Here is a 26,415-nt window from a genome sequence, read left to right on the forward strand (position 1 = left end):
AAAAAAACACAACAACAAGGCTGAAACACACTGAGAGCCGGTTCAAAGAGGCTGAATGTTTTCAGGTTTTCAGAGTGTCCATCCTGCTCTTGTGAAAGCAATCTCTCTTTAACGTCTTGAACGTATTTCTTCAAATTTGACACAAACGTTCACTTGGACTCATCTCTGATATCCAAAAGGTCAAAAGTCAACTTCCACTCAGCAACAGATGTGGAGATGGATGTAAACTACAGCCTGATTCTGGTTTCTCTCTAACCTTGTACAAAACAGAAGTAATACACAAGTCTTGCTTTGAACATTTCATCGTTACCTCTATGTCTTTCAGAGATCAGATGATCTTCTACTCTCTCAACTATCCACAGGAACAGATACTTTGATCCAGACTTCAGCCTGCTGTTGTGAATACCTGTTGACCTGTTCTCCTCAGGTGTTCAGTGACCTCTCAGGGTTTCTGGCTCAGTAACACAAGCTGGGTGAAGTGGCAGCAAAGCTGTATTTGTTTTTTTATGTTTGGGACTTCAACATACCCGCTTGCAACTGTGTTACTGAATTACTATTTGTGAGCTGTTTTTGTGCTTTGAGTGTGCGGTTTGCGGTATGTTCTGTTGTGTTTTGGGCTTCAGCATGTGTATAAATTGTTGTGTTTTGTGTTACTTCATATGTATTTAATTGAACTTTGTGTGTTTAAAGGCCCATCTTTCGACATGTATCTGTAAATGCTGCGGTTTGTGACATTGTTTGATTCTGTTTGTCATGCTGAGCTGTTAGTGTGAGGCTGTTTCACGTGAAACTGCTTCAGTGTGCTGGAATAAGAAAAACAGACATCACGCTGAGTGCTGACCTCCGTCATTCATGTTTTAAAGATCCTCGTTGGCCAATCAGAGAGCTTCACAGCTCGCTGCCCGCCTCCTGAGTTGTGGTCAAGCACACCTGGTTCCACCAAGATGGACAGAAGAGGGGTGAAGGTGTGCTGCTCGATCCGTCCTCCTCACGGTGACTCAGCAGGTCTGCAGGTTTATAAGGTGGCGGCGATGCTCAGTCTGTCACCACGGAGACGATGGCCTGGCTGCTCCAAATCACCTGCATCCTGGTCTGCTGCCCAGCGCTGCTGCAGGGCAAAGCTTCAGGTAAACACCTCTCTGACTGCGTCGCTGTCGACTTTGTTCTATATTTCTTTTTCTGTTAGTTCTCTGCAGCATTATTGAAGTTTCAGTGGTTCTTTGAACATTTTTTCACAGAAGCAGAACCTCAGCATGCACAATTATTCGTCTTATACTGGCCCTTTATGTAGCTCCTCAGATATGTTTTAGCTCCTGTCTCTTTAAGAGGTCACTTTCTTCTGTTTGTCGAACTTTGGGAAGCCTGCTTTGGATCAGCACTCAGTGTATGTGAGCTGTACTACATGTACTTTTACATACATTTATCTCATTATTTTAAACTTTAGCAACATTTAATATAACTATGTAGGACATAAATTAAGGAAGGCTCTCAAGTCAAGTCTTACATTTCAGATAATAGTCTTAAACCTTCCAAAAGCCTCAAACTTTATAGCTGTTTAACTTATTTACCTGTAAGAATTTGATGATAATTCTGTCAGTTAAACTTTAAAATGAAAATCTTGGCACTTTACAATACATATGGTATGTCTGTGCTGCTTACACTCTGCTAAAGATGAATTTATTCATGACTCTGTAACCTGATAAATGATAAAGAGTAGGAAAGTAAAAGTTAAGATTTTCTCGTGTATTTTGTGCTGCGGCTGTGTACACTTCTTTAATGAAGACAGTTGCAGTTTAAAGTGTTTTTAATCTTCTGTAGCTTCACTCTGGGTCACTGCAGTTCAGTTTAGGGAAGCTATCAGACCTGACATCTTAAATTTAAAGCACACTTAAGGAGTTTTTCCTTTTGATGCTCCTCAGACTGATGGACTCTGCTGCCAGTTAGTCATGTGACACAGAGTCAACAGATTAAAAGCAGCATCAACAAACAAACCTAAACTGTAGACATTTGTAGATATCTAATAATATTTTTAAAAGAGGAAAAGGTAACTTTTGGTCATGTGGTTCTTGATGATGTTGTTGTCACCTGTTTGTTCAGAGTACCAGCTGGAGTCAGAGACCCTGAGCCAATGTGAGGCTCTGAGGGGCGTCGCTGTTGCCAAGCAACAAGGTCACATCCCTCACTGTACAGAAGATGGCAGGTTCAGGTACTGATATGAATACATCTATATTTCTAAAGTTTGACAAGAACTCCCATTCCAGCCTCTTTATGCTGGTCCCCAGTATGTTTTAGGACAGACTTTAAGATTTAACCCTATTTGTTTTACTTTTTATTTCAAACAGAAAGCCTTTTACTGATTCTCTTTGCATTAAGTTTTTTCCGTTAAACTGTCATGTATTTCTTTCAGTAATGTTTGCACCTCTTTCAACACTGTGTTGGTTACGTTATGTGTTTATCTGTCTTTCAAACGCTGCATAACCTGGATTTTAAAAAGTGCTACATGAAGACAGATTATTATTGTCATTGTATTTTTGTTTCTACTTTTATATGAATGTAAAGCCTAAGACAAAATACCAAAACATGATCAACACAGAAATATATTTTGTTTCAGATAATGTGAATGCATCATGCAGTTCTTCATCAGTAAACTTTATGTATGTTTTACTTTAGCCTGTATGACCCAGAATTATAAATCAGACTGTCCTGACTGATAAAGGTGCCTGAAATACACATTTGTCTTTATTACAAGTTTTTATCAGCATATTTAAACGAATATCATCCCCGTCATATTTATGTACAAGTTGGATGATAGAGTGTCCTTTTTTAATCTGTATTTACTTTAAGATACACATAAATATGATGGCATGAAATGTGTGTGTGTGTGTGTGTGTGCGCGTATGTGTGTGTGCAGACCTGTACAGTGCAGCGGTCAGAGTCAGGAGTGTTGGTGCGTCAACGCTGAAGGTCAGGAGGTCGCCGGAACTCGAACCAACAGCTCTGCTCCTCACTGTGAGAAACACAGCAACAAAACAGCACCTTTACTAATCAGATCACATGTTGTTTGTGTGTGTGTTGTTTATATGTGTGTGTTGTGTTTTGTCTGTTTTGCATGTCCAGTCCAATGCAGCATCAGTATATTTAGAGCTCTGTGTGGCTGATGTGATGCTGATCATATCACAGTGTTGTGTTTTTGTAGGGTTTTTTTTGCATCTAATATTATGCAACAATTTCCTTACACGAAGCAAGTTAATAGTTAGTTTAATGGCTGTCCCTGTTGCTAATTGGTCATCTGGTGCTAACACTGCCTCTTTCATGTGAGCGTGCCCTGAACAGGTTCAGAAACCCTGGTTGACTTAGGAGTTGATAGTCAACATCATGTGACTAATAAAAAAATGATAGTCCGATGAACTTGCATGTGTTGTCAACTTACAACATGAATATCTGTGTTGTTGCAGGTCCGACTGCCTGCCAGCTGCAGTCTGTGCTGCGCTGTTCTGCTTCAGGCCTGTTTGAGCAGGTGCAGTGTGAGTCCAGCAGGGGGCAGTGTTGGTGTGTGGACCAGGACGGCATGGAGCTCTATGGGACCAGACAGAGCGGCCGACCCCACCGCTGTACGTATCACTACTGCTGATACTCATCCTGACACCACTGCTACTCCAATAAACATAGTAGTACAACTGCTTACACTAGTGCATCTCAAATATTAGAACATTGTCAAAAACTTACATATTTTCCATCAGTTATTTAAGAAAGTGAAATTTGTATACATTCTAGACTCTTTAACTGAAATATTTCAAGCCTTTCCTTTTTTTCATTTTGGCTTATATCTCATGAAAAGTTGAAATATAGTATTTCAGTTTGAGTACATTACTATTTAAACAGCACAAATTCATAGAAGTAAATAAAAATGAAACTAAGAACGACTTAAAATATTTCACTTTATTTGTAATGAATATAGAATATATGAAAGGTTGCTTTTTGAATTTAAAGAAGTGAAAATTTTTACCATTGTCCAATTTTTAGACCTTCACAAGTAAAGTAAACCAAGGAAACACGCCATTTTTAAGAATGTCTGCTCTCTTTTAAAATATGTATTTTTTGAATATCAATATGATATTTATGCAAGAAATATGCTTAAGTGAACACATTTAGAGGGTAATTAAAGCATACCAGACTACAGATTTGTTAACATAAAACTAAATGGGAAAGCTTGAAAAGAGGCTTCTTCTTAGGGTTGTGGCAAAAGATCAGGAGAAGATACCCCTGGGGGGTTATTTTTACCAGGTTTTATGAGTGAAAGATGGAATCCTGCAGCAGCCAACACATGCTGTTTTTAGTTCAGTACAGACACTCTCCTCTTGTGTTTAAATATGTTTGTGTGCCAAACTGAGGTCCCCAGCTGACTCACCTGTGTGCTGCAGGTCCCGGCAGCTGTGAGGTGAGGAAGAGACGTCTCCTCCACACCTCCACGTCTCCTTCTCCTCCTTCTCCTCCTCAGTGCGATGAAGATGGCACCTTCCTCCCTGTTCAGTGTAAATTCATCAACACCACAAACAGAGCAGAGCTGGACCTGCTTCACGCTTTCAACAGGTAACACGTCTGTCTGTCTGTCTGTCTGTCTGTCCTCAAGCAACAACTAATGTAGCAATATGTGTAACAGTTCTGTTTGTATATTTGTGAGTTTCTGTGTTTATTTGTGTGTATGTGTGATTCTGAGTGTGTAAACGTGTGTGTGTGTGTGTGTGTGTGTGTGTTGTTTTAGGTTTCCTGAAGCCTTCGAGACATTCAGTAGTTTCAGGAAGTTTTTCCCACTGGTTTCTTCATACTGCTTCTGTACAGACAGCAGAGGAAGAGAGATGGAAAACACAGGTACACACACACACACAACGACGACGATGATGATGATGATGACGATGATGATGATGATGGTGATGGTGATGGTGATGATGATGAAGGTATGTTCCTCCCATCCAGGTGTGGAGCTGCTCCTGTCTGAGGTCTACGACTCGGCATTCTCTGGTCTTAGCTCTGGTCGCTCCTTTGCTCAGACCAACATCTACAGAGTCCTGCAGAGGAGGATGCTGGGACTTCGGCTCGCCCTCACCGGACACTTCAGATGTAAACTCCTTTACATTCATTCCAGCTGCTGTTTAAAACAGAGTGGGTGGTTTAAAAAGGGGTGAAACCTGTTTGAGTGGTTTAAACAGATTTGTCTCTCAGGCCCCTCCCCCTGTGAGGAGGAGCGGCGGGCGGCAGCGTCCAGCGTCTTCGTCCCGTCCTGTGAGGCCGACGGATCCTTCACCTCCAGACAGTGTCAGCAAGGGGGACAGTGCTGGTGTGTGGACCCCACAGGCAGAGAGCTTCCTGGGACACGACAACAGGGAGACTCCCTGGTCTGCAGTGAGTGCTTCAGTCGGCTCTCTTCCTCAACAGTACAATGAAATGGTTTTCACCATATGGGAACTTTAATTTTTGAAACTTTGCTAATGTGTTTTAATGTTGTCTCTGTTTGTATTGGTTTTCATGTGTTGTGTTCATTTTGCGCCTCTTCTGATCTCCTCTTGCTTCTTCTCATGTTGTATTTGCCCTTCCTTTGCCCTGGTCCAGGTTCTGGTCCGGTCGACTGCTTGTCTCAGCGGCGCCTGGCTCTGTCCCGCCTCTTCTCTGGTCCAGCTGAACCTCCTCTGGAGACCGCCTCTGGCAGATCTCCAGCCTCCTGCCTCTCCCTCCTCCGTCCACTCAGGAACCTCCTGCCGGCAGAAATGGATCCGACCTCCTTCCTCTCTCGCCTGGTCCAGGTCCTTCAAGGCCTCCTGCCCTCGGTGGGCGGGGCTCTGCAGGCTCTGACCCGATCCTCGCCACAGCGCCTCCAGGAGAACCTGTTTGGAGGGAAGTTCCTGAAGAGCGCTGCAGCCTTCAACTTCAGCGGGTCGGTTGGAACTGAGGGAGCTCTCGGTCTGGGCCGGCTGTCCTCTCAGAGTGCCGTCCTGCAGAAGAACCGGGACATCGTCCAGTCCATCAGCATGGCACTGGAAGACGCTGCCTTCCTGTCCGCCCTCCAGAACACCCTGACGGGTCTCAGCAGCTCACAGTCTGCCTCACTGCAAAAGGTCCGATACAACAAGTTTGCAGGAAACTAAACTAAAGTCAGTGTCAGGTCTTACTGAGCAGCAGCAGATTCACATCATATGAACCGTGGCTCATTTACATCAAAAACAAATCACCCAGCTAAAATAATTTGGTTCTAAAAATGTTCTGAGAAAGTTCTGCAAAGTTCTCGTAATGCAGTAGTTCCCGATATGTTCTTCTTAAAGGCCAGATAAAGTTTTTCAAAGACTTTTCTCTAAAAATGTTCTGAAACATTTGCCAAACTTTGCATTGAGAACGTTTTTCCTCTGTTATGTACCATTGTGGAAACGTTTTATGGAAGAACATCCTCAGTACATTACAGGCAGAATGTTCCACTTTTGTTAATATATCACATTACAGGAACGTTTCATAAAGAACGTGCTGTCATCTGAAGTCTCGATAACATCTTAATGTTTAAAGACAACATTCTTTCTTCATTATCATTGGGGAAGAATCTTTACAAAAGAACATTCTGTCATGTGTTCCCTCAACAACATCTACAAAACAACGTTCACAAAAGAACGTTCCAACTTTTTTCCATATATCACATCACAAGAACATCCTCTGAATGCTCATGTTAGACCATTATATTACCTTAGCAAGAACAATATTGGAAATGAAAATATTCTTATAGATAGTTATTAGAACTTGCAGGTAACATTGTGAGAACATTCCCTGCTCGCTGGGACTCATGAGAAACTGCAGTGACTCCCTGTTGGATTTCTGAGTAAATATTGATTCAATGTGTTTTCCAGGTTCTGACTCCTCTGCTGCGTTCCTGCTCTAATGACCAGGAGGATGAAGGTTCCATCTTTGTTCCCAGCTGCACGTCCAGCGGTGGTTTCCAGGACGTTCAGTGTGGCGGTGCAGACTGTTGGTGTGTCGACTCTGTGGGTCAGGAGGTTGCCGGGTCGCGGACTGCCGGCCATCGGCCTCGCTGTCCGACCCGCTGCGAGAGAGCGCGAATGACCGCTCTGAAGGTCAGATCCAACTTGGCTGCTGGTGCTGAAATCCATATCCCAGCATGCTCGGAGGGCGGAGACTTCCTCCCGCTGCAGTGCGTTGGCTCACAATGTTTCTGTGTGGATGCTGAGGGGAAGACGATGATCGCCGGGCCAACAGGAGGCGCCGTGACATGTAAGATGTTCAGTAGGCTCACTTAGCTGTCACACCTGTCATAGAGGAAGAAAGACATCAGAAAATATCACATTTGCAATGCTGAAATCACAGAAATTCTCAAACTGATTCATCAGTTGTCAAAATAGTTGGTGTTTAGTAGTTTACACAACTAATCCATTATTGGAATTAATTAATCGTTGCTGCTCTCATCTCACTGCACTTTCTGTTCATAATGCAGTTGTTTTCTAGTGTTAACAGTTTGCCTGTTTTTTGTGTTTCAGGTTCAGAGAAAACAGCACAGAAGCTTCGGTCCTCTGCAGGTCAGATCAGGCTGAAATCTGATCAATCTTACGTTCACTACTGTGCTCTTTAGAACATCTACTGTTATTATAAGACCAGCCCCACTTTCTAAAAAGTGAAAAAAAAAATAATTGTCTCCTTCTTGAAGAAAATCTTGAGCCATGCACCCACTAATTTGTGAAATGCAGTTTACAGGGTTGTGAATAAAATCATGAGGTGAAGGAGAGGTTCAAATATGAGTCAGCTGAATATCAGTGGAAAACAGAACATAGAACCTGATTACGGCCTGTACACAGAGAATAAACAGAACCCATTGAGCTCCCTGTTAACTGGTAGAACAACTAATCAGAGCTGATAACCTGCTAACTAACCAGTCTGATGTTAACCAGCAGGTCAGTGCTCGCAGGCGTTGGCTGAGGTCACAGCGTTCAGACAGGAAGTGAAGAGCATCATCGCCGTCTCTAACTCCTCCCACCTCCCTCTGGGATATGGATTCCTATTGGCCGAAGGTCTGCGTCTGACCCCTGAGGAGCTCCAGATCAGCCAATCAGAGGAGGAGCTGCGGGTCTCTGATAGGCTGCTGAGCCGCTCCAAAGCTGCTCTGCGATTGGCTGCTTTCTCCAGTGAGTCATGATTGCGTGTATTTTTTTTTGAAATGTGAAAATAACATTACAGATTGTACAAATAATTGATCATGGAATTAAGCCAAGCCCAAAAAAATCATCACATCAACAAAACATAATTATTTCACAGATGTTTACGTTTGTTTAAAACAAAACACATATATATTAGGCACTGGAAAAAATACATGACTCAAGGTATTTTACAGATTTTCCATGTTTTGTTAAATTAAAAATAACATCTAGTAAAATTATGGGGAAAAAGTAGTAATTTTCACACATTTGCATACATTTTTTACTTACTGTAAAAAATAAAAACTATAAACAGCATCCACATTAAAGAAATCTTGTTTTTACAAGTAGTAATTCACTCTTTTACAGTGTCTGACTATGAAATGGCAGTTTTACGATATTTAAATCAGCTTTAAAAAAGTCATTATTTTACAGATATTTGCCGATATTTGTAGCAGTTTTTACAGTTTTTGAACGTTACAGCATTCCACCGTATTGTAACATATTTTTTCTGGTGCCTTGCTGCCAAATCTTCACCAATTTTTTATTATTATTATTAGTTGTATAATACCGCAGAAACAGTGGTTCTGGATTAAATGAAGGAGTGTTTGCTGTTACTTAAGGTCATGTTCTTCTTCTTCAGCTGTCCAGATGTTGTTGCCTCCTCGGCGTCGCTCCTACCAGCCGTTCACTCCTCAGTGTGATGCTGACGGACGCTGGATGGTCACCCAGTGTTACCACAGCACAGGTAACACACACACACACACACACACACACACACACCTGTAGTTGTACCTGTGTGGATCCTCAGACAGAATCTGTCACCTGACCACAACCACATGTCTAACTGCTGCAACAATTACAAAGTGAACAGTAGAAATACTGAGACAAACCTCCACAAGGACTCGGGAGTTGTATGTATTTGACTGATCAAAGCAACCTCTTGACGCAGAAAATGTTTAATTTGTTCAACTATTACTATTATTATTGTTAACTATACTCTGTGTTGGCTTTGTCACCTGACTGACCTCATTCACATCAATAAGAGGCCTGAGTTTTTATCGCTCTGAACGTAGTTTAACAGTGAATCTAAACTTCAATCTACAGTTCTGAGGTTCTGTCCCAAACTGTCCTCACAGAGATAGACACATCAATACACTGTGTCAGAAAATGCAGTGTGTAATTGTTCACGTGTTTGTGTGTGTTCAGGTCAGTGTTGGTGTGTTGATGAAGATGGAGAATACATCCCCGACTCTCTGACCAGCCGCTCGCTCCGCCTGCCCAGATGTAAGACAATGCAACACACACACTAAAAAACACACACTTAAAAACACGGTCTGATTTCTCACTTTATCAGCTTGTACCACCTTAACATCACCTGATATTTGCATCCAGTGACTGGTCCTGGATCTTTTGAAACCCACCAAGCTGAAATTCTAATAATAACTGTGATGGCATTTGGTATTTTCAAGTCAATAATCTCTTGTGCAGAATAAAACTAATGTATCTTCGACTAACAAGTTCCAGAGTTTCTTTAACGTTTGTTTTGATATTGCATCTTGTTGGTTTTAGATCAGTTAACCTCAAATTTAATTTACTTTCTTTATTTAATGTGTAGTTTAAGTCTTAATTTAGATTTGTGTGTAAATGAATTTATTTGTGTATTTGTTATTACTGTGTTGCCAATAAAATTATAACTAGTGTATCTTAACAAATAGGTTTGATGGTTTACAATGCAAACAAAAATACATATGTGCAAACACAGCCAAAGTGAGATTAGTTTATAAGAAGAAAAATCTGGTATAATTGCAGTTTGGAATATAATGCTGCTGCAGACATTTTACAGTCACCAACTTGTGCAGCATTTAGCAGCTAAAGAGCCACATATTTCCTTTAGTGGCGGGTGGAGACCAAAAACTGAGCTAAAAGAGGGAAAATATTAGACACAAACATGACTCATGTTGTTTGGGAGCTGCTGGATGTTGAAATAAGAACCTGTTCAAGTTCCATTTGAGATAATAAACCAGCCTGATATCATACAGGAATGCTACATTTTCTGTAATTGCATACCAGCGTGTTTAATTTAATAAAACGATGCGTCCATCTGCCTGCCTTTCTTCATAAAAATTGGTTTTGTGTTTGTGCAGGTCTGACTCGCTGTCAGAGAGCTGAGGCTCACTCTCTGCTGTCTGGGTGGATGAAAGGCTCCGACATCACCACCATGTCAGCTTACCTGCCGCAGTGTGAGCAGGTACAAACACACACCTTATATTCCTGCCTCAGAAACTTGATGAAATAAGATGGAATAAACCTGCAACTGTATTTCACACTTGTCTTCCAGCACGGAGACAATGTGTTTCACTGCCCACACTGTGACTGTGTGATAAATGAGTCCTGAAATATTAACTTGATTAACTTGAACTGTGCTTCAGGACGGTCAGTTCTCAGTGCTGCAGAAGGGAGGCGCTGCAGGCTGGTGTGTGAACCCTCAGACAGGAGAGACGATACAAGCAGCGACGCCAAACACCGCAGGACAGCTGACATGTACGCACACACACACACACACACAAGCTGCCATCAGGGCTGCGTTCACTGTCACACTGTACTATGTAAACTGTATGGATGTGTTTGCTGTCAAACTTCACTCTATAAACTGTGTTGTGCCTTTAGGTCCCAGCTTGTGTGAGTTACAGGGTCTTCAGTGTCGCCCTGACGGCTCCTTCGTCCCGCTGCAGTGCGACACCGCCACCTGCTGGTGTGTGTCAGAGGACGGGCAGGAAGTAGGAGGGACACGGACACCTCGACAGGCGGGACGCTCACCGTCATGTGACCGTAAGAGCTTTGTTTTCTCTGCTGAAGCAGTTCACATGTTTTGAAGCTTCATTCAGTTCAAATTGAATAGCTACACAATAAAGTGACAAGTCTGAGCTTAAATTTGAGCAGATTTGCAGCAATATAAAAAGAATGAGTGGAACATAAAGCCCTCACAGCTCATTGTTCACACTGTTAAAAAAAAAAAGAGAGATGTTAAGTTAATTCATTTTATTAACTGAATTAACTAGTAATTATCTGTATTTTTCAGTGTGAAATCTGTGAAATAACTGTAAATTGTAAAAATAAAAATACTCTAAACTGCAAACACATGTTTGTCTTTGATTATTCAGATTATTCAGTTGTACATTTCACTAACATTTCTGTCACCACAGACAGAGTTCTGTGTATTTGCAGGATCTGTTTGATCAGATAAAAGCAGTTGGAGATGTTTAAAAACTAGCAAGAACAAAGATCATTTAATTACCTTCATTATTTTCACCTTCAGTCACTTTATTCTGAGTTACTTACAACTGCTGTAATAAATGAAACTATTATCCTGACAACAGAGGAAGCTCAGTTAAGCTGCCGAAAGCTGATTGGTCCTCATGTCTGTCTGTTTTCTGTCCAGGTCCTCTTTGTCCCGCCCCTGTTATTACCCACGGTGCACTGTTGTGCCGCCCGGTTGTCGATGGACGTCAGAGCTGTGACCTCGTCTGTCACCACGGTTACCAGAACTCTCTTCGTGTCAGCAGCTTCCAGTGTGAGACGGCAAGTCAGCGATGGGGCGAAGATGATGCACCGCTGAGCGGCGCCTGCCAGAGTAAAAACACAACTCTTTAACACTGTTAGTCATTTGTGTCTGCAGTTTCAGGACCCCAACTCTAGGACCATTGATTCTTACAATAAACCATCTGTTTAACTTGGTTGTCGATATACACTCGAAAAGTACTGTAAGTAGAAGTGTTTGTCGTCCTAAAGGTTTATTCCACCAGTTGCCGCTATCGCTAAAACCAAGAGTCCTACAGCTTGAAATGCAGCCCCCTCTGTTGCAGACACACTATTCGCTGTTTTTAATTTCTATATGATCATTTGATTCTTTTGTCATCACATTGTGTTTTTTCTGTGTTTATGTTCAGTCTCTCAGCCTCTTCAGTCGGTGTCATCCTCTCAGCTCTGGTTGTTGCCGTCTTCCTGCTCTCAAATCAGCACTTTACAGTCTCAGCTGTTCAACATGATGACCAGCAGGGGACTCTGCTCTGCACAGGTGAACAGAGCTCTGTCTCACCTTCCATTGCTCACCTGAACCAGAGCCATGCTGATGTTTAGAGGCTGTATAAAGTTTAAATGATCTTGTTTTTCTCAGATCTGAGCTGACTAAACGTTCACATGTTGATGCAGCTCAGTAAACTGTGAGTTTGTGTGTTTTTGTGTAGCTTCCTGTGTTGGGCCGCTCTGTGTCACTGTGTGATGAGTCCTCAGTGAGTCTGCGCTGCAGCGGTGACGACTCGCTAAGATTAACTCTCACCTGGACCGCCGCCATGTCCGACCTGCCGACCACTGACCTCCCCGACCTCCACGACGTTGGTGAGTCAGACAAACACAGTCACACTGATAGACGAGTGAGGAAACGTGTCAACAGAGTCCATGTAAAAAATCTGATGCTTAATGAGTCAGGGATGTAGGATGAATTTAGTCACACCAAAGTGAAAATAGTCGACTACAGGGGAGAGCCCTGAATTTAAATTGTAAAAAATTAGCAAGTGTTGGAACAGCTGGGACTGAATCACTGGGTTTCTATTATTTATGCATTCAAAATATTACTAAACTCAATCATCAAAATAGTTGATTAATTTAGTTGTTAATAACTAATCAATAAATCATTGAAGCTCTGTTGAGAATTGACTGCTGCAAACTGACTCAGGGGAGTTTGTTTGGTTTTAAACAGATTAAATGACATTTTTAGAAATTAAATGCCTTCAGTTGTCTTTAAAAGATTCTTCTGTTTTTGTTTTTTACTATCAGGACTCTTCCTGAATGTGTCCAGACTTCTGGAGGGAGTCCAAGGAATCCTGGGAAACATCCGCTCCACACTCACATCAGAGCCAAAACTGGTTTCTGTGACGATGCCAAGCTTCAGCTGTTCCCGTGGTTACCGCCTGAGCAATGATGGTGAAGGCTGTGGTGAGTCTGTTTATATGCTTTAATGTCTTATATATGCAACAAAAATAAATACATGAATAGAAATAAAGTTTGTTAAAATTCTGTATGTAATGAAATGACATAAACATGACATTAATTTTATATTTTAAAAAAGTACTTCAACAGAATTTGTATAAGCAGCCTCTGTACCCACAAAATGCATGTATTTGGCCCATCAAACTGCAAAAACAAGTGTTATAAAATGCAATTAATCCATAAATGCAGAAAATAGACTATGAAAGTCGGGGGTCAGTATCATATCAAACAACACATACACTGAACTTTTAAATATATTTTCCATAAAATGCTGCCTATTAAAGGTCTTCGCTCTTCGTCAACTCCATCAGATTTTTAAAAATTAACATGATTAGTCGACTGACAGGCAGGCTTGTGTATACTCATAAGACGCCACAATGTAGTTGAGCAGAGGATTGTGGGAAAAAGCATCCAGAAAAACATTCTGCAAACTGTAGACATTCTGGTGTTTTGGTCCTAGGACATTGTGTGTGTTGGAAGATAATAAATTGACTTTGAAACTCAGTTTTAGTCTCGTCTCTCTTTTTGCAGTTGTTTGTCCTGCTGGCAGTTTCTCCAGGGAGGGGGTGTGTCTTCTGTGTCCTCAGGGAACCTATCAGGATGAAGAGGGGCGGGACTTCTGCAACAGGTGTCCCAGAGGCTCCTCACCTGCCGGAGCTTCATCCATCGACCTGTGTGAGTCTCTGTGATTTTAATTCAAAGTCAGTTAACTAATTGACAGAAATGAATTGGCTGTTTAGGTAATTTCACAATAGATTGTAATTAGAATTTTTGTTTGATTGTCATGTGATATTACTTTACTGTCTCAGTATCATTACTAGCATTACTTTTTCTATTCTAGCCTTGTTTTATCTCACTTATTTTTATTTTCAATGATGTATCGTACTTCTGTCTTTCTGCATTTCTATGATTCACTGCATTCATTTTCGTGTTCTATAATTTGGTTTTCTGAGCAACATCTGGCAAAATAATTTCCTTAAGGAATAACAAAGTTTTATCGTATGTTATCTTAGAAATAGTGTATTTTCTGATAATGTTTTTGGATCTGATGCTTCAATAAAACCTCCACTGATGATCCACTAATAATTATAATAATCATCTATAATAATCTATTTTGTTTTCCAACATTGAGCATTCTTGAAATTCATGAAATTATAGCATCACTTTGATCCGTGTTTGTATTGATTTTGAGTATATAAAGTGGATTTGAATATTGAATATTAGTATTTAGAATAATTTATATGCAGCATTTTGAACCAGTTTATCAAGTTGTGTGATGTGAGGTTCACCTATTTGTGTGTGTCTCAGGTGTGACAGAGTGCCGGGGGCGGGGCTTGCGGTGTTCACAGGAAGGCGACTTCCTGCCAGCGCAGCCCGACCTGCAGTCTGGCAGATGGAGGTGTTTCAGCAGCGAGGGGATGGAACTCGAGTGGACGAGCAGCGATGCAACTCTGACTGACGCAGAGTGTTCAGGTGAGGACTCAGTGAACAATCACAACGCAGCAGCATGTTTGTCACCTGCTCATCATTCTGTGGTGTTCAGTTTTCAGGAAGTTTGAGGCGGTTCCTCGATCAAAACTGACGGTCGGAGCTGAAGCCGCTGAAGTCCTGCAGACGATGACATCTGACCTCACAACATGTATCCAAGGTAACACACACATCAGTAATATTTTGAGTACAGCTTTAGTGTTTCTACAGTGTAATCTGATTCCTTGTACATCAGTGTGTCTGGTATCACTAATGTTTACTGCTGTTTGTGTCTCTCAGCCTGTGCAGCGGAGCCGTCCTGCCACCATGTGGCGCTGTTCAATAGACAGACTCAGTGTGAGCTGTACAGCACAAACACAGTGAACACAGACTGCAACACCTCCCAACAGGTACACACCTCTGCAGCTTTCACAGTCAGCATGAATATCAGTAAATAAACCAGTTTTTAAATCACTGCCACAAAGAACTTCACAGTTTTCAGTAAATAGTTTCTTATTGATCATATGGTGACATATGTGTGTATAGAGATGATTCATAAGAAACCATTTTAATGTCACAGTAAGCAACAGCAGTATGTGCAGCCCTGTGCAGTGTCAGACAGGTCTAAACTGTATCCCCTCACAGTAATCAGATTACTTCTACAATGGAATATGTGCTCTGATGTCAGATTACAAACTACCAGTTTTGATTTCCTTTAGAAAAAATTCAGGCCCCACTGCAGCTCTGATTAGTGGTACTTTGTTAAGTCTCATAGTCAGATTTTTCAGTTCTTCTATTCAGTTCTTTTCCATGTGATGCATGTCTGCATCATGGCTCCACAGTCCATAGGTCCAACACTGACAAAAGGTTTATATTTGACAGCGCTGCACTGTATATTTAATGTTATGAAGCCCAGTTATTGTTTGATATTTCCTGCACTAAATTGAGCTGCAGTCAAACCTGGTTAATGTGTTTTTCTGTGACTCCTCAGTCCAAGGGGTTTCTGGGTAATCTTCAGGCCGAGCGCTTTGATGGGCTCAGTTGCTCTGTGAGAGTGAGAGGCGGGGCTTCAGATCTGCTGGTCATCAGAAAGAAAGGTACTGTTACAATGGCAAGGGTATTCAGTTGTGTATTCAGGTGTGTACCGTTGTGTATTCAAGTGTGTACCTGTGTGTTTCAGGGGCAGAGTTTTCGTCGCAGCAGCAGCAGCAGAGCTTTGTGAGGACGAGGATGATGAAGGCGCTCTCAGGTGTGTTCAGGACTCAGGTGTTCTCCTCCAGGCAGACCTCTCTTTCCGACGCCCATCGTTTCTGTCAGGACGGTTGCAGCCGCGACGCCTGCTGTGACGGATTCATCCTCAACCAGAACAGCCTGGATGGAGGTACATTGTCATGGAGACAGCAGCATGTTACACCTGGATGAATGGATGAATGAGTGAATGCAGGAAGTTAAGTAAGCTCAGGGTTAACGTAATAATTAAGTGAAAAAAGGAATTTATAACAAGAACGAGTGAATTAATTAGTAAATGTATAAAAAACTGGATTAGTTAGAAATTCGAGTAAACAACTAAAATGAGCGATATGAATGAAAATTAATGAAGAAATGAATTAATGAGTGAAGTGAGTACACGAAGAAAGCAAATAAGTGAAGGAAATAAGGAATTAGAATGTACTGTTAAAACTTTGAATGAGTTAAAAATGTGAGCAAATAATTAAATAAGTAAAAATTGAATGATTTGAATGAACAAATTAGTGACTGAATGAAGTGAGTAGTACATGAAGGAGTGAGTGAGTGAACTGATTGCATAACTTGAGTATATTAAATGTATTGGGTAACAAATGTGACAACAAATTATTAAATCACTGACAGTGAACGAATGAACCGGATGACAGAATGAATTGCTGAGTAAATGAATAAATGAGCGCTAACTGCTCCTCTGCCCCGCCCACCACAGGAACTCTGCTCTGTGGTTGGCTGAGAGCTCCGTCAGTACTGATGTGCGGGGAGCAAGACTGGGATGTGATTGGACAGGGAGCGGCCAATAGGATCTGTGGGGCGGGGCTGACCTACAACAAGGAGCAGCGCAGCTTCGTGTTCGACTTTGGAGGACAGAAGTTTACCATCAGTGAGAAAATAACGCCACAGCTGAAACACATGAACACGAGCTGACCTGTTTGTTGTCCGCTCAGCTGATTCGACTGTGTTTGTTTTTTGTTTATTTGTTCTTCCACTCAGCTGACTCAGCACTGCCAGCTGACAGTAAAAACAAGAAGGACTACCAGGCCTCCATCATCAGCTTCCAGTCCATCTACCTGAACTCTGGTACACCTGGACACACCTGGAGAAATGAAGCCCTGCTTAATAAAGCTGCGATGGTTGTTTATCACTGTTTTGTGTTGTTTTATTTGTAGATTCAGCCGTCAGCAGTTCTGGTTCCTCTTCCTGTGCTGCAGCAGAGCTCAGTCCTCCTCTAGATGGTTTGTGTTTTTTTTTTTGTTTGTTTGTTTTTAATGTGGAAACACAGAAACAGATGAACACATGAATAAATCTGAATGAATGAGTGTTTGTCATGACGTTCGGCTGTTTGTTTTAGACTCAGTGCAGCTGAAGTTTGAGTCTCTGTCTGCCGATGATGTCCTTGTGGATCCTCAGAGGAAGCTTCCAGTTCTGTCCTTCCTGCTCAACAAGAACAACTACAACTCCCAGCAGGCTCTGCTCTGGTGCCTCACACGTACGTCAAACTGACTCCTCCTTTGTGTTTATTCATTAGAGCCACTTTACTGTCAAACACAACTGTAGGTTCATAGAAGTAAAGTTCTTTTTGTACAGTGGATGCTTCACTCGTGTGGTCTTTTTGGCATTTATTATCGTCCATTTTGATCTTTAACACGAGATAAAAAACACTGTCTGTTCGCTCAACACTCAGTCCTTGAGGTTGTGTAGTTTTTGCAGAGTCTGAATCTGCTTCAGTTTTAGTTTTACCTGAAAGTAAACAAGATGTGACGTCTGTGTTACAGGTTGTGATGCAGAGCCACAGTGTTCGGTTGCTGACCTCAGTGACGCTGCAGGTTTCTTCAGCTGCTCGTTGTTTCCAGACAGCAGAGTTTGCGGCGCTTACGACAAACCTCTGAGACGCCCCTGTCGCCCCCTGCTGGACCGAACACCCAACAACACCTACAGCAAGAAGGGTGAGGAGAGGAGCTGCTGTTCAGTTTGAGCGGAAAACAATTCAAAGACAATTGCTCTGAGCCTGCTGCCAGACGTTAGCAGAATGATCAGCTTACACAAACCATGTCCATGTTTCCTACAAACACATCTGCTGTGTTTCAGGTTTAAACAGACTGTCATCCTCACTGATGTGTTTATAAGCAAAGGTTAAGCAAGGAAATTAGTTCAAGACAGTTTACTGGAAAACATGAACATGGTTTAGAAGTACAGGTAATATTAAAGTGACCCATCTGCACTGGACACATAAATACATCACCTGATTTTACCTTTTTTTTTTTCTTCTTTTTTTTAAATAGAAGAAGCAATAAACTAAATTTTGAACCTTTTTCTGTTTCCATATTCAGTGAACTGTCTGAACAAACAACACACATAGCAGTACTGTTTGAGGATGTTTGTGGGGTTTTGGTGTTTTATAAGCTCACTTTATATGTTTAGGGAATCTGTCTGGACCGGTGAAGAGTTTCTACGAGAAAGTTTCCTTCCAGAAGATGGTTTCTTATTCCGTTCGCAGCCGAGTCTCCCTGAAACAAAATACACCACTGCCTGAAGGGTAACACGACAGACAAACATGTTCCATCTCTTCACACTGACCTTGGGGTGGGGGGGGGGTTAAAGAAGTTGAAGTAAACGTGTCTTTACCACGAACACAGCATGAAAAGATCAGTTTTAGATTTAATATCACAGGTAAGTCCTTAGACTGGAATTAGACAGAACAAACAACAACAGAGGAGGGATTCCTGTGCAAAAAGGGTATTAATAAATACAATAATTAATTTATATTAAAGGAAATCAGGATGCGATAAATCATAACCAGATATGGAGAATAAATCTGGGCCGAAAATAGTCCAAGCAGAAAGGAATATGGACACACAGGTTTAAGATTTTTTTAACAAAAGATGCAAAAGTCATTATGACAGAGTCGGTGGTCATTACTGAGAAGACAAGGTGAAAATTAAATGCTGGTACTGGAATATTTTGGCAACAGACACTAATTTCAAGAAAAGTCCTGAATATAGATACGAATTCCAGAGAAATGTAATAATATTGGCCAAATTACAACGTCAAACTCTCAAACCTGAAGGAAAAGTTCGAAGGTGTTTTTTAAGGTTGTCTGTTTATGTGTTCAGGTTCATGGAGTGTGAGCGGCGCTGTGATGAGGATCCTTGTTGCCGTGGTATCGGCTTCGTCCGTGACACAAAATCACCAGGTAACCATGGTTACCAGTGGCCAGCTTTCTGGGCTGAATTCTGTATGTAGTAAAGTGAAGGCACTTGGAAATTTTTTTATTCATCCATTAACATTCTAAATTAATCCAGCACGGATTTACACAGATTAGAGAGACTGCAGGTACGGATGATGTATTTAACATAATGGAATATTTTTATGGCTAATAATAAATGTCAGTTTTGATTATACTAAAACAAACAGTCAATGTCAATGATGAGCATCAACATTTGTTCTGATGCATAATCATTGTTCATATTATGACAAAACTCAAAAAAAAAACTCAAACTCAGGACCTTAAAGACAAAAATGTTTTTGTCAAATAACTGTCATTAAAATTGCCCAAAAAAATGAATATTTTAATATGATTTCTCTTTTAGATTCAGATTCAGATTTGTTTTATTGTCATTGTAACAAGTACAACAAAACGTAAGGTGCAGTTTTAATGGCTAATGTATTTTAACTAACATCAGTCCTGATCATATCCACCAAATATTCATTCATTTTTAGAATTTTGATTATTTAAATGCTGTTTGTTTACGTGATGCCACCGTTACTTTTTTATGTTAAAAAAACACAAAAAAACAAGCATATGCAGGATTTTTAATAAAAACTCACACTTGGAACCTTAAAAACAAAAAATCCATTATGTGTGTCTGTCCGTTTGTGTGTGTATCTGTGTTTGTGTGTGTGTGCAGGTGGTTCAGACGTTGTGTGTCTCGCCCTCATCAGTCTCGGCGTTCAGACCTGCAGTGAAAGCGACTCGACAACATGGAAGACTCAGGACTGTCGACCGTCTGCAATAAAGGTCTCACCGGAGCCTTTCGGCTGGTACCAGAAACCAGGTACTGAATACACACAAGTGCACACACAGATACACGTGAAGTGACTCGGTGTGTAACATGACGTGTTTGTGTTTTCAGTCAATCAGTGGAGTTCATCTCCTGCTCTGTGTCCTCCGTTCAACCTGCCGCCGACCAAAAGCAACGGTAATTTCACTGCAAATACTCCAGTAGTTTTAATAGTACTGCAAATATACTACTACATGTACGGCAACAACACAGTAGAAGAGCAAATACACCACTACATGTACTGCAAGAGCATAGTAGTACTGCTCATACACCACTACACATGCAGTAGTACTAAAAGCAGATTACTGTGTCTCAGTATCGATGGAAGAGTGGCGTCTCCTCTCCGAGTCATCCATCACCATTGATCCGTCTCTCTCCACCTATGATGTCATCCATGTGAGCCGTGACATCGCCACCGACGGGGACAAGACAAGGGACTGGTGTCTCCATGGTAACGACAGCTATTATAAAAACTCTATGAGATGATCCTCACCTGTTGTTCAGGTTTTACTGATCACCTGTCCTGGTGATGCTTTAGCCTGTCAGGAGGCGGAGTCTTGTGCTGCCGTGTCACTCAGAGAGGAGGAGTCTGCCATCCGATGCATCCTCTACCCAGACACTACCACCTGTGGGTTAAGCTCCGCCCCTGGCTCTTCCAACCCCTCCTACTCCTGCCGAACAGTTCTCAGAGAGCCCGCCTCCCAGGTGTACCTGAGAGCAGGTGAGCCAGTCAGCCAATCGCAGCAGAGAACAACAGAGGACGCCTGATCACTCACCTGTTTTTGTTTTCTCAGAGCGAATGCCGTCGCCTACATCCGTCTCCATCCCGGGCCATGGGATCCTGCAGGGCGTTGCTGTGGAAACAGTCCTGGGATCAGACAGGAGGACAGTGGTTCAGTTCCTCGGAGTCCCATACGCTCGTCCACCAATAGGATCGCTCCGCTTCGAAGCAGCTCAGACAGCTGATTGGACGGGAACCTGGGACGCCACCAAACCACGGTAACTAATTAAGTCACACCTGTCTGACAGCACACCTGAACAACAGACAGCAGGAACATTTCCACAACATCTGCTCACATTACCTGAAAGTTCTAATAATGTTCTAAAGAGAACATTCTGAGCTAATGTTCTAAGAACATTTTAAGGACATTTATTATTCTAAAAAGTGTTCCTTTGATGTTAAAAGGTAACCAAGACAGAATGTTTTAACATTCAGATGATGTTTGGAGGATGTTGTCAGATTATGTTCTATGATAACAGAAGAACAACATTCTAAAACCAACATTGATGGTTGCCAGATGTTATCAAGGCCTCAGAAGACAAAATGTGTTTTAAAAAAACGTTCCTGTAATGTGATATTTTAACAAAGGTGGAACCCTTTCTCTGTAATGTTCTGAAGATGTAAAACGTTCCCATGACATTACATGATAACAAAGGAAGGACTTTGTTAAAGCAACATGCGGAAAATGTTTTAGGAACATTTTTAGAGGCAAGTCTTTAGAGACCTTAAACTTCAATCTTTTACTTTCAGTCCCAGCTGTGTTCAGCCTGGTGATGTTGAGTCTGCAGCCTCCAGTGAGGACTGTCTCTACCTGAACATCTTCACTCCTTCTGCTCTGGTGAGTCCAAACACATAATTTATGTCACTTCATCAGTTTCTGGAATCAACTTTTGGTCACTTACTCCAGTTACAACGAGCAGATAAACTCTGTGACTGAGACCCTCTAATCGAACTAACACTCAGAGACTTTACAGGTGCAACAGGTGTGGTGTGCTTTGTTCATCATGTAAGTCATGAAGGTCAAAGTAAAAAGCTCAAACATTCCACATTTAAGATGATAAATGTAATCATTTTTAAATGTTCCGGGTTTCTAGATTCTAGGTTGTTTTCGAACATTTTAGGGACTTGATGTTATAAATAATGCAACTCTTTTAGACATGTTCATATATTTACTGGTTCAAAAACTACATTCAGCATATTTACACTAAACATGTTTTAGACATAAAAACCGTCCATGTACAGGGAGAGACATGCTTCAGTCAGCAGCATCAATTACATCAAGAAAAATGAATGAAAAATATGATTTTCTTCACAAGAAAATGAGATAGACAGTAAAAGAAACCTTTTTTCTGCAACTGAGCAGTCCCTTGTTGTTTCTTGCCTGCAGATATTCACTGGACTACTTGACTGTTTGCAAATATAAAATCCAGAAGATAAAATAATCACATGAGATTAAACCCATTTGCGATGTTCTGTCTGAGGTTCTGAATTCAAGACTTTTCTGTTTGCCGGAGAGAAAAATGAAACAGGAACAAGATGACTTGAAACGAAAAGAAGAGGAGGAGAAGAACAAAGAACAAGACACTGAAGCTGATGAAGAGGAAGACCTGGATGAAGAGGAAGATGAAGACGAGGAAGAAGGAGAGGAAGAAATAAAAGATTTCGAGGAAGCAATTTCAGAAATGGATAACAAGGAAGCAAAGCCGGACCATACCGAGCTTTGAGAAGGTGTGGCCAGAGATATCCTCTGCCCCTCCTTCAGAAACTCTGTCCTGTTTTTTCCAGGGATATTGTGGCTGCTGTGCATCCTTTCCCTGAGATTTGGACACAACCCAACTTGGGGGTCTAATGTAGTAAATGGGGGCAAGTGGGGGCAAACAGTTTTGTTCTTTATTTCTTTAGTCTTCTAAATTCTGTTTTTATGTCTCTCATATCGTTCTGTTTTAACTCACCGTTCCTGGTAAAACTGTCTATCTGCAGGATGTAATATAGTTTATATCAGAGTTTGAGGAGTGTGGGTTCATCTGTGACCTCAGCTCACCTGTACTTTGTGTGTGTGTGTGTGTGTGTGTGTGTGTGTGTGTCTCAGAGGGGGCGTGTTCCAGTCCTGGTTTTCTTCTTCAACCCTTCAGCCAGTCAGAGCCCAGGACTGCTGGATGGCTCCACCCTAGCTGCTGTTGGTAACATCATCGTGGTAACAGCCAGTTATCGGACGGCGGCGTTGGGATTCCTGAGCACAGGTAAAAACACACTAACTCAGGTGAACACAAACACAGTCTGATCACCTGACCTCCACTTTGTTTCCGTCTCCAGGTGTGTCTGGTCTCCGTGGTAACTATGGCCTGTCAGACCAGGAAGCAGTGCTTCGTTGGGTCAACGCCCACATCTCGCTGGTGGGCGGAGACAACACAAAAGTGACAGTGGGGGCGGAGCGTGGCGGCGCTGACATCACCAGCCTCCACCTGCTGTCGTCTTCACCTCCTTTGTTCCAGCGGATGATGCTGATGGTGAGAATCTTCCTCTTCATGAGACATTCTGGGTTCCACACTAGCAAGGAGTCGGTTCAGGATTCAGCACCAATTCCAAAAAAGACCTGAAGGACAGAAGACAGAAGAATGTGTCCAGAGCTAGAGTTTGATGAAGCTTGCAATAGTTTAATTTTTCACCAGCCTGGCAGCACCTGAACGCACCACACTAGCTGAGTTTAACACATTACAGAACACATTTAACTGTTTTTACAGCTTCAAATATAAAGAATAATTCCAGGAGAGTTTAGATTTTCAGACAGCAGCAGTCAATGTGGGCGTTAACCCTCTGAATCCCAAAACATGAAAGGCAGGTTTAAAAGGTAGGTTATCTTTTGGAAAATACTCCGAATGATACCATTTATGAGCCATAAATTGTAAAACCTTCAGTTTCAATTCAGTTTTATTCATATAGCGCCAATTCACAACATGTCATCTCATAGAACTTCACATAGTAAGGTGAAGAGCTTACGAATTTTAAACAGAGAACCCAACAATCCAACGTTGTCTTTGGATTCCTATGAGCAATCAGCCAGTGATGGTGGGAAGGAACCAAAATAATAATAATAATGATTTAGCAGGGAGGGGGATAAAGGTCATATTCTTCTTCTTTGTTTTGTTAAAATTCTTCTTCTTCTTGTGGCTCGTCCTTCAGCAGCTTCTTCTTCTCTTGCTGCAGGGCGGTTCTGTGTTTTCTCCGGTGCTGGTCCAGACTCCTTCCACCTCTAGACGTCAGGCGGTCGATCTGGCCACAGAACTTGGCTGTCCGACCTCTGATGATGACAAGATAGCCGCCTGCCTCAGAGCGGCGCCAGTGCAGCAGCTGAATGCCGCTCAGACGAAGGTAGAACCTGAACTCTGAGGGTTTATGGGGCTGCTTCTGGTTTTGTTTTGTGTCTCAGCTGTGTTGTGTCCTGCAGCTGCTGGCTGTCAGAGGCCCGTTTCAGTCCTGGTCTCCAGTCCGTCAAGCCGTCTTCCAGCCGGCATCCTTCCACAGAGTCGACCTGCTGCTGGGAACCTCCGAACACGACGGTCTGATCAGCCGAGCTCGCAGGATAAAGGTCAGAGGTCATCTGAGGTTCGTCCACACCTGTTTGTTCTGCTGCTGCTGCTGATCACGTTCTGTTTGTTCAGGACTTTGAGGTTCTGCAGGGTCGAGCTGACGGGAAGACGGCATTCTACGAGGCTCTGAGCCGCTCGCTGGGCGGAGCCTCCGGAAACCAACTGCTGAAGGACGCGGCGGCCTGGTTCTACTCTCTGGATCACAGTCCTTCAGCTGCTGGATACAATCTGTTCTCCAGAGCGCTCAACAACGCCACCAGGTGGGAAACAGAGATCACAGCTGGGAAGCTGATGTCCAGGAAGATGTGTTAATGTTTAGTGTTTGATTGGAAACATGAATTATGTTTTGGACACACACAATTAATTATCTGTGAGCTGATATTAAAAAAGAATTCTATCCAAAATCAGGTAATCCAAGATAAACAGCAAAACTTTGCAAATGGGATTAAAGTCAAATTTACAGCATCAAAATCTGAACATTCTACAAAACAGTCAAAACTATCAAGCAAAATTTTTTGGTAATAAGTATTAGAAGAAGTTAAAGTTAAATGGCAGCAGTTTTGACTCCTTAAAACTCTCAAATATACCCAAATATGGACATGTCCCTCTTCTTTAGTGGAGCAGGTAGATAATGTAACACCTGTTTGTGTATTTGTTTTGCAGAGATCTGTTCATCATCTGTCCGACGCTACAAATGGCAAATCACTGGGCAAAGAGCAAAGCAAATGTCTTCCTGTTCCACCAACCAGACGCTGGCGCTCACAGCAGGTGATCAGGAACAAAATCTGTCAAAGTTTAACAAATATCTGTCGCCGTTTCAGGTAAATGTGACTTCAGAACTCCTTACTTGACTCGGTTCAATCTGATGTTTGGTCTCTCAGCTGTCTAACCTGCTGCAGTAACTGATGGAGAATAGCGGCTTCTCTGTCTGTGATGTACAAAGTAAATGTCTGGAAACCGCAACATCTACTGATGATTGTGAGAGGTTAAGGGAGCATCTGGTAACTGCAGCGTCTGGTTTTTCTGTGGTTCTGATCCACAATGTTTGTGTCTGCAGAGCTGACGTGTCGGTTCCTCTGGACGTCCAGTTTGTTTTCGGGACTCCTCATCATCCAGTCAGCTTTCAGCGTTTCAGCTCTTCTGATCGCCGCCTCTCATTGGCTGTGATGAGTTACGCCTCCACCTTCGTACAAACCGGGTCAGACAACCAACATGGGTCAAGTTCTGCATCAGGAGAGTTTCAAACAGCACAGCTGATCTTTCCTCTTTTCTTTTTAGGAACCCAAACCCATCGCGTGTGGGGACAGCTCTGCCCCGCTGGCAGTCCGTCCTGTCCTCTGAGGCCCCGCCCACCTACCTGGAGCTAAGCCCCGCCCTCCGGCATCAGGAGGGTCTAAGTCAAAACGCCTGCTCCTTCTGGGAACAACTGGGAACCAGACTGACCAGTTCAACAGGTGAACAGGTTCTACTGGACCAGTACATGAAACTGTCTCGTTTCCAAACTTTCAAATATTCAGATTGATTGATTGACTGATTGATTGACTGACAGACTGGACACAGTAGAACAGTGAATCTTCTCTAACTGTTGTTTCTGATTCCAGGTGAGTTGGGGGCGGAGCCTGTCCAGCCTGTGTTGACCGCTGAGCTCCCAGTGGCTGCTCCATCCAGCCAATCACAGACCGAGAAAGACGGCTACAATTAAACTGATGACATCACTACATCACCTCAGAACACATCACACAGCTTCGTCTCCCATAATTCAGTTTGATTCAAACAGTTTCTAATCATCAATAAAAGCATCTGAAACTCTGATCGTCTCTGATGCAAACTGACTTTATGATTCACTATAAACAGACCGACGGTAACTCAGCTGAAACAGCTGAAGCAGCAGGAAAACTGGAATAAACCATACAGAAGGTTAAAAGTCAGTGTGAACAACTTCATATATTTATAAAACGCAGAACAAACTGTAAACCAATGTAAGGGGATTAAAATATAATTAAAAACGTGTCCTCGCTGTACGCTGGTCGGCCTTTGTGTACATTAGG

The 26,415-nt window shown here is 42.2% G+C and overlaps 1 protein-coding gene across 1 annotated transcript; it reads left to right on the forward strand.

Moving 5' to 3' along the window:
* Positions 1–1,057: 1,057 nt before the first annotated feature.
* On the forward strand, positions 1,058–26,179 carry tg (thyroglobulin). Its single transcript, XM_008306592.1, has 49 exons — positions 1,058–1,127; positions 2,098–2,206; positions 2,912–3,009; positions 3,456–3,611; positions 4,422–4,590; positions 4,763–4,869; positions 4,975–5,118; positions 5,221–5,400; positions 5,608–6,110; positions 6,885–7,266; positions 7,530–7,568; positions 7,941–8,171; positions 8,824–8,928; positions 9,390–9,467; positions 10,328–10,431; positions 10,613–10,724; positions 10,851–11,012; positions 11,623–11,814; positions 12,131–12,258; positions 12,428–12,578; positions 13,017–13,175; positions 13,761–13,904; positions 14,538–14,702; positions 14,773–14,877; positions 14,997–15,106; positions 15,688–15,793; positions 15,877–16,077; positions 16,651–16,821; positions 16,932–17,018; positions 17,108–17,173; positions 17,290–17,427; positions 17,714–17,884; positions 18,360–18,474; positions 19,052–19,131; positions 19,847–19,993; positions 20,072–20,137; positions 20,316–20,450; positions 20,538–20,720; positions 20,794–20,998; positions 21,531–21,618; positions 22,870–23,020; positions 23,094–23,287; positions 23,985–24,149; positions 24,226–24,366; positions 24,440–24,627; positions 25,031–25,135; positions 25,425–25,565; positions 25,646–25,821; positions 25,969–26,179. The coding sequence occupies exons 1-49, from the start codon at positions 1,058–1,060 to the stop codon at positions 26,067–26,069; spliced, it is 7,224 nt and encodes a 2,407-aa protein (XP_008304814.1). The 3' UTR covers positions 26,070–26,179.
* Positions 26,180–26,415: the final 236 nt, after the last annotated feature.

This window comes from Stegastes partitus, unplaced genomic scaffold (assembly GCF_000690725.1).
Source record: "Stegastes partitus isolate 25-593 unplaced genomic scaffold, Stegastes_partitus-1.0.2 Scaffold3716, whole genome shotgun sequence".
Lineage (NCBI taxonomy): Eukaryota > Metazoa > Chordata > Actinopteri > Pomacentridae > Stegastes > Stegastes partitus.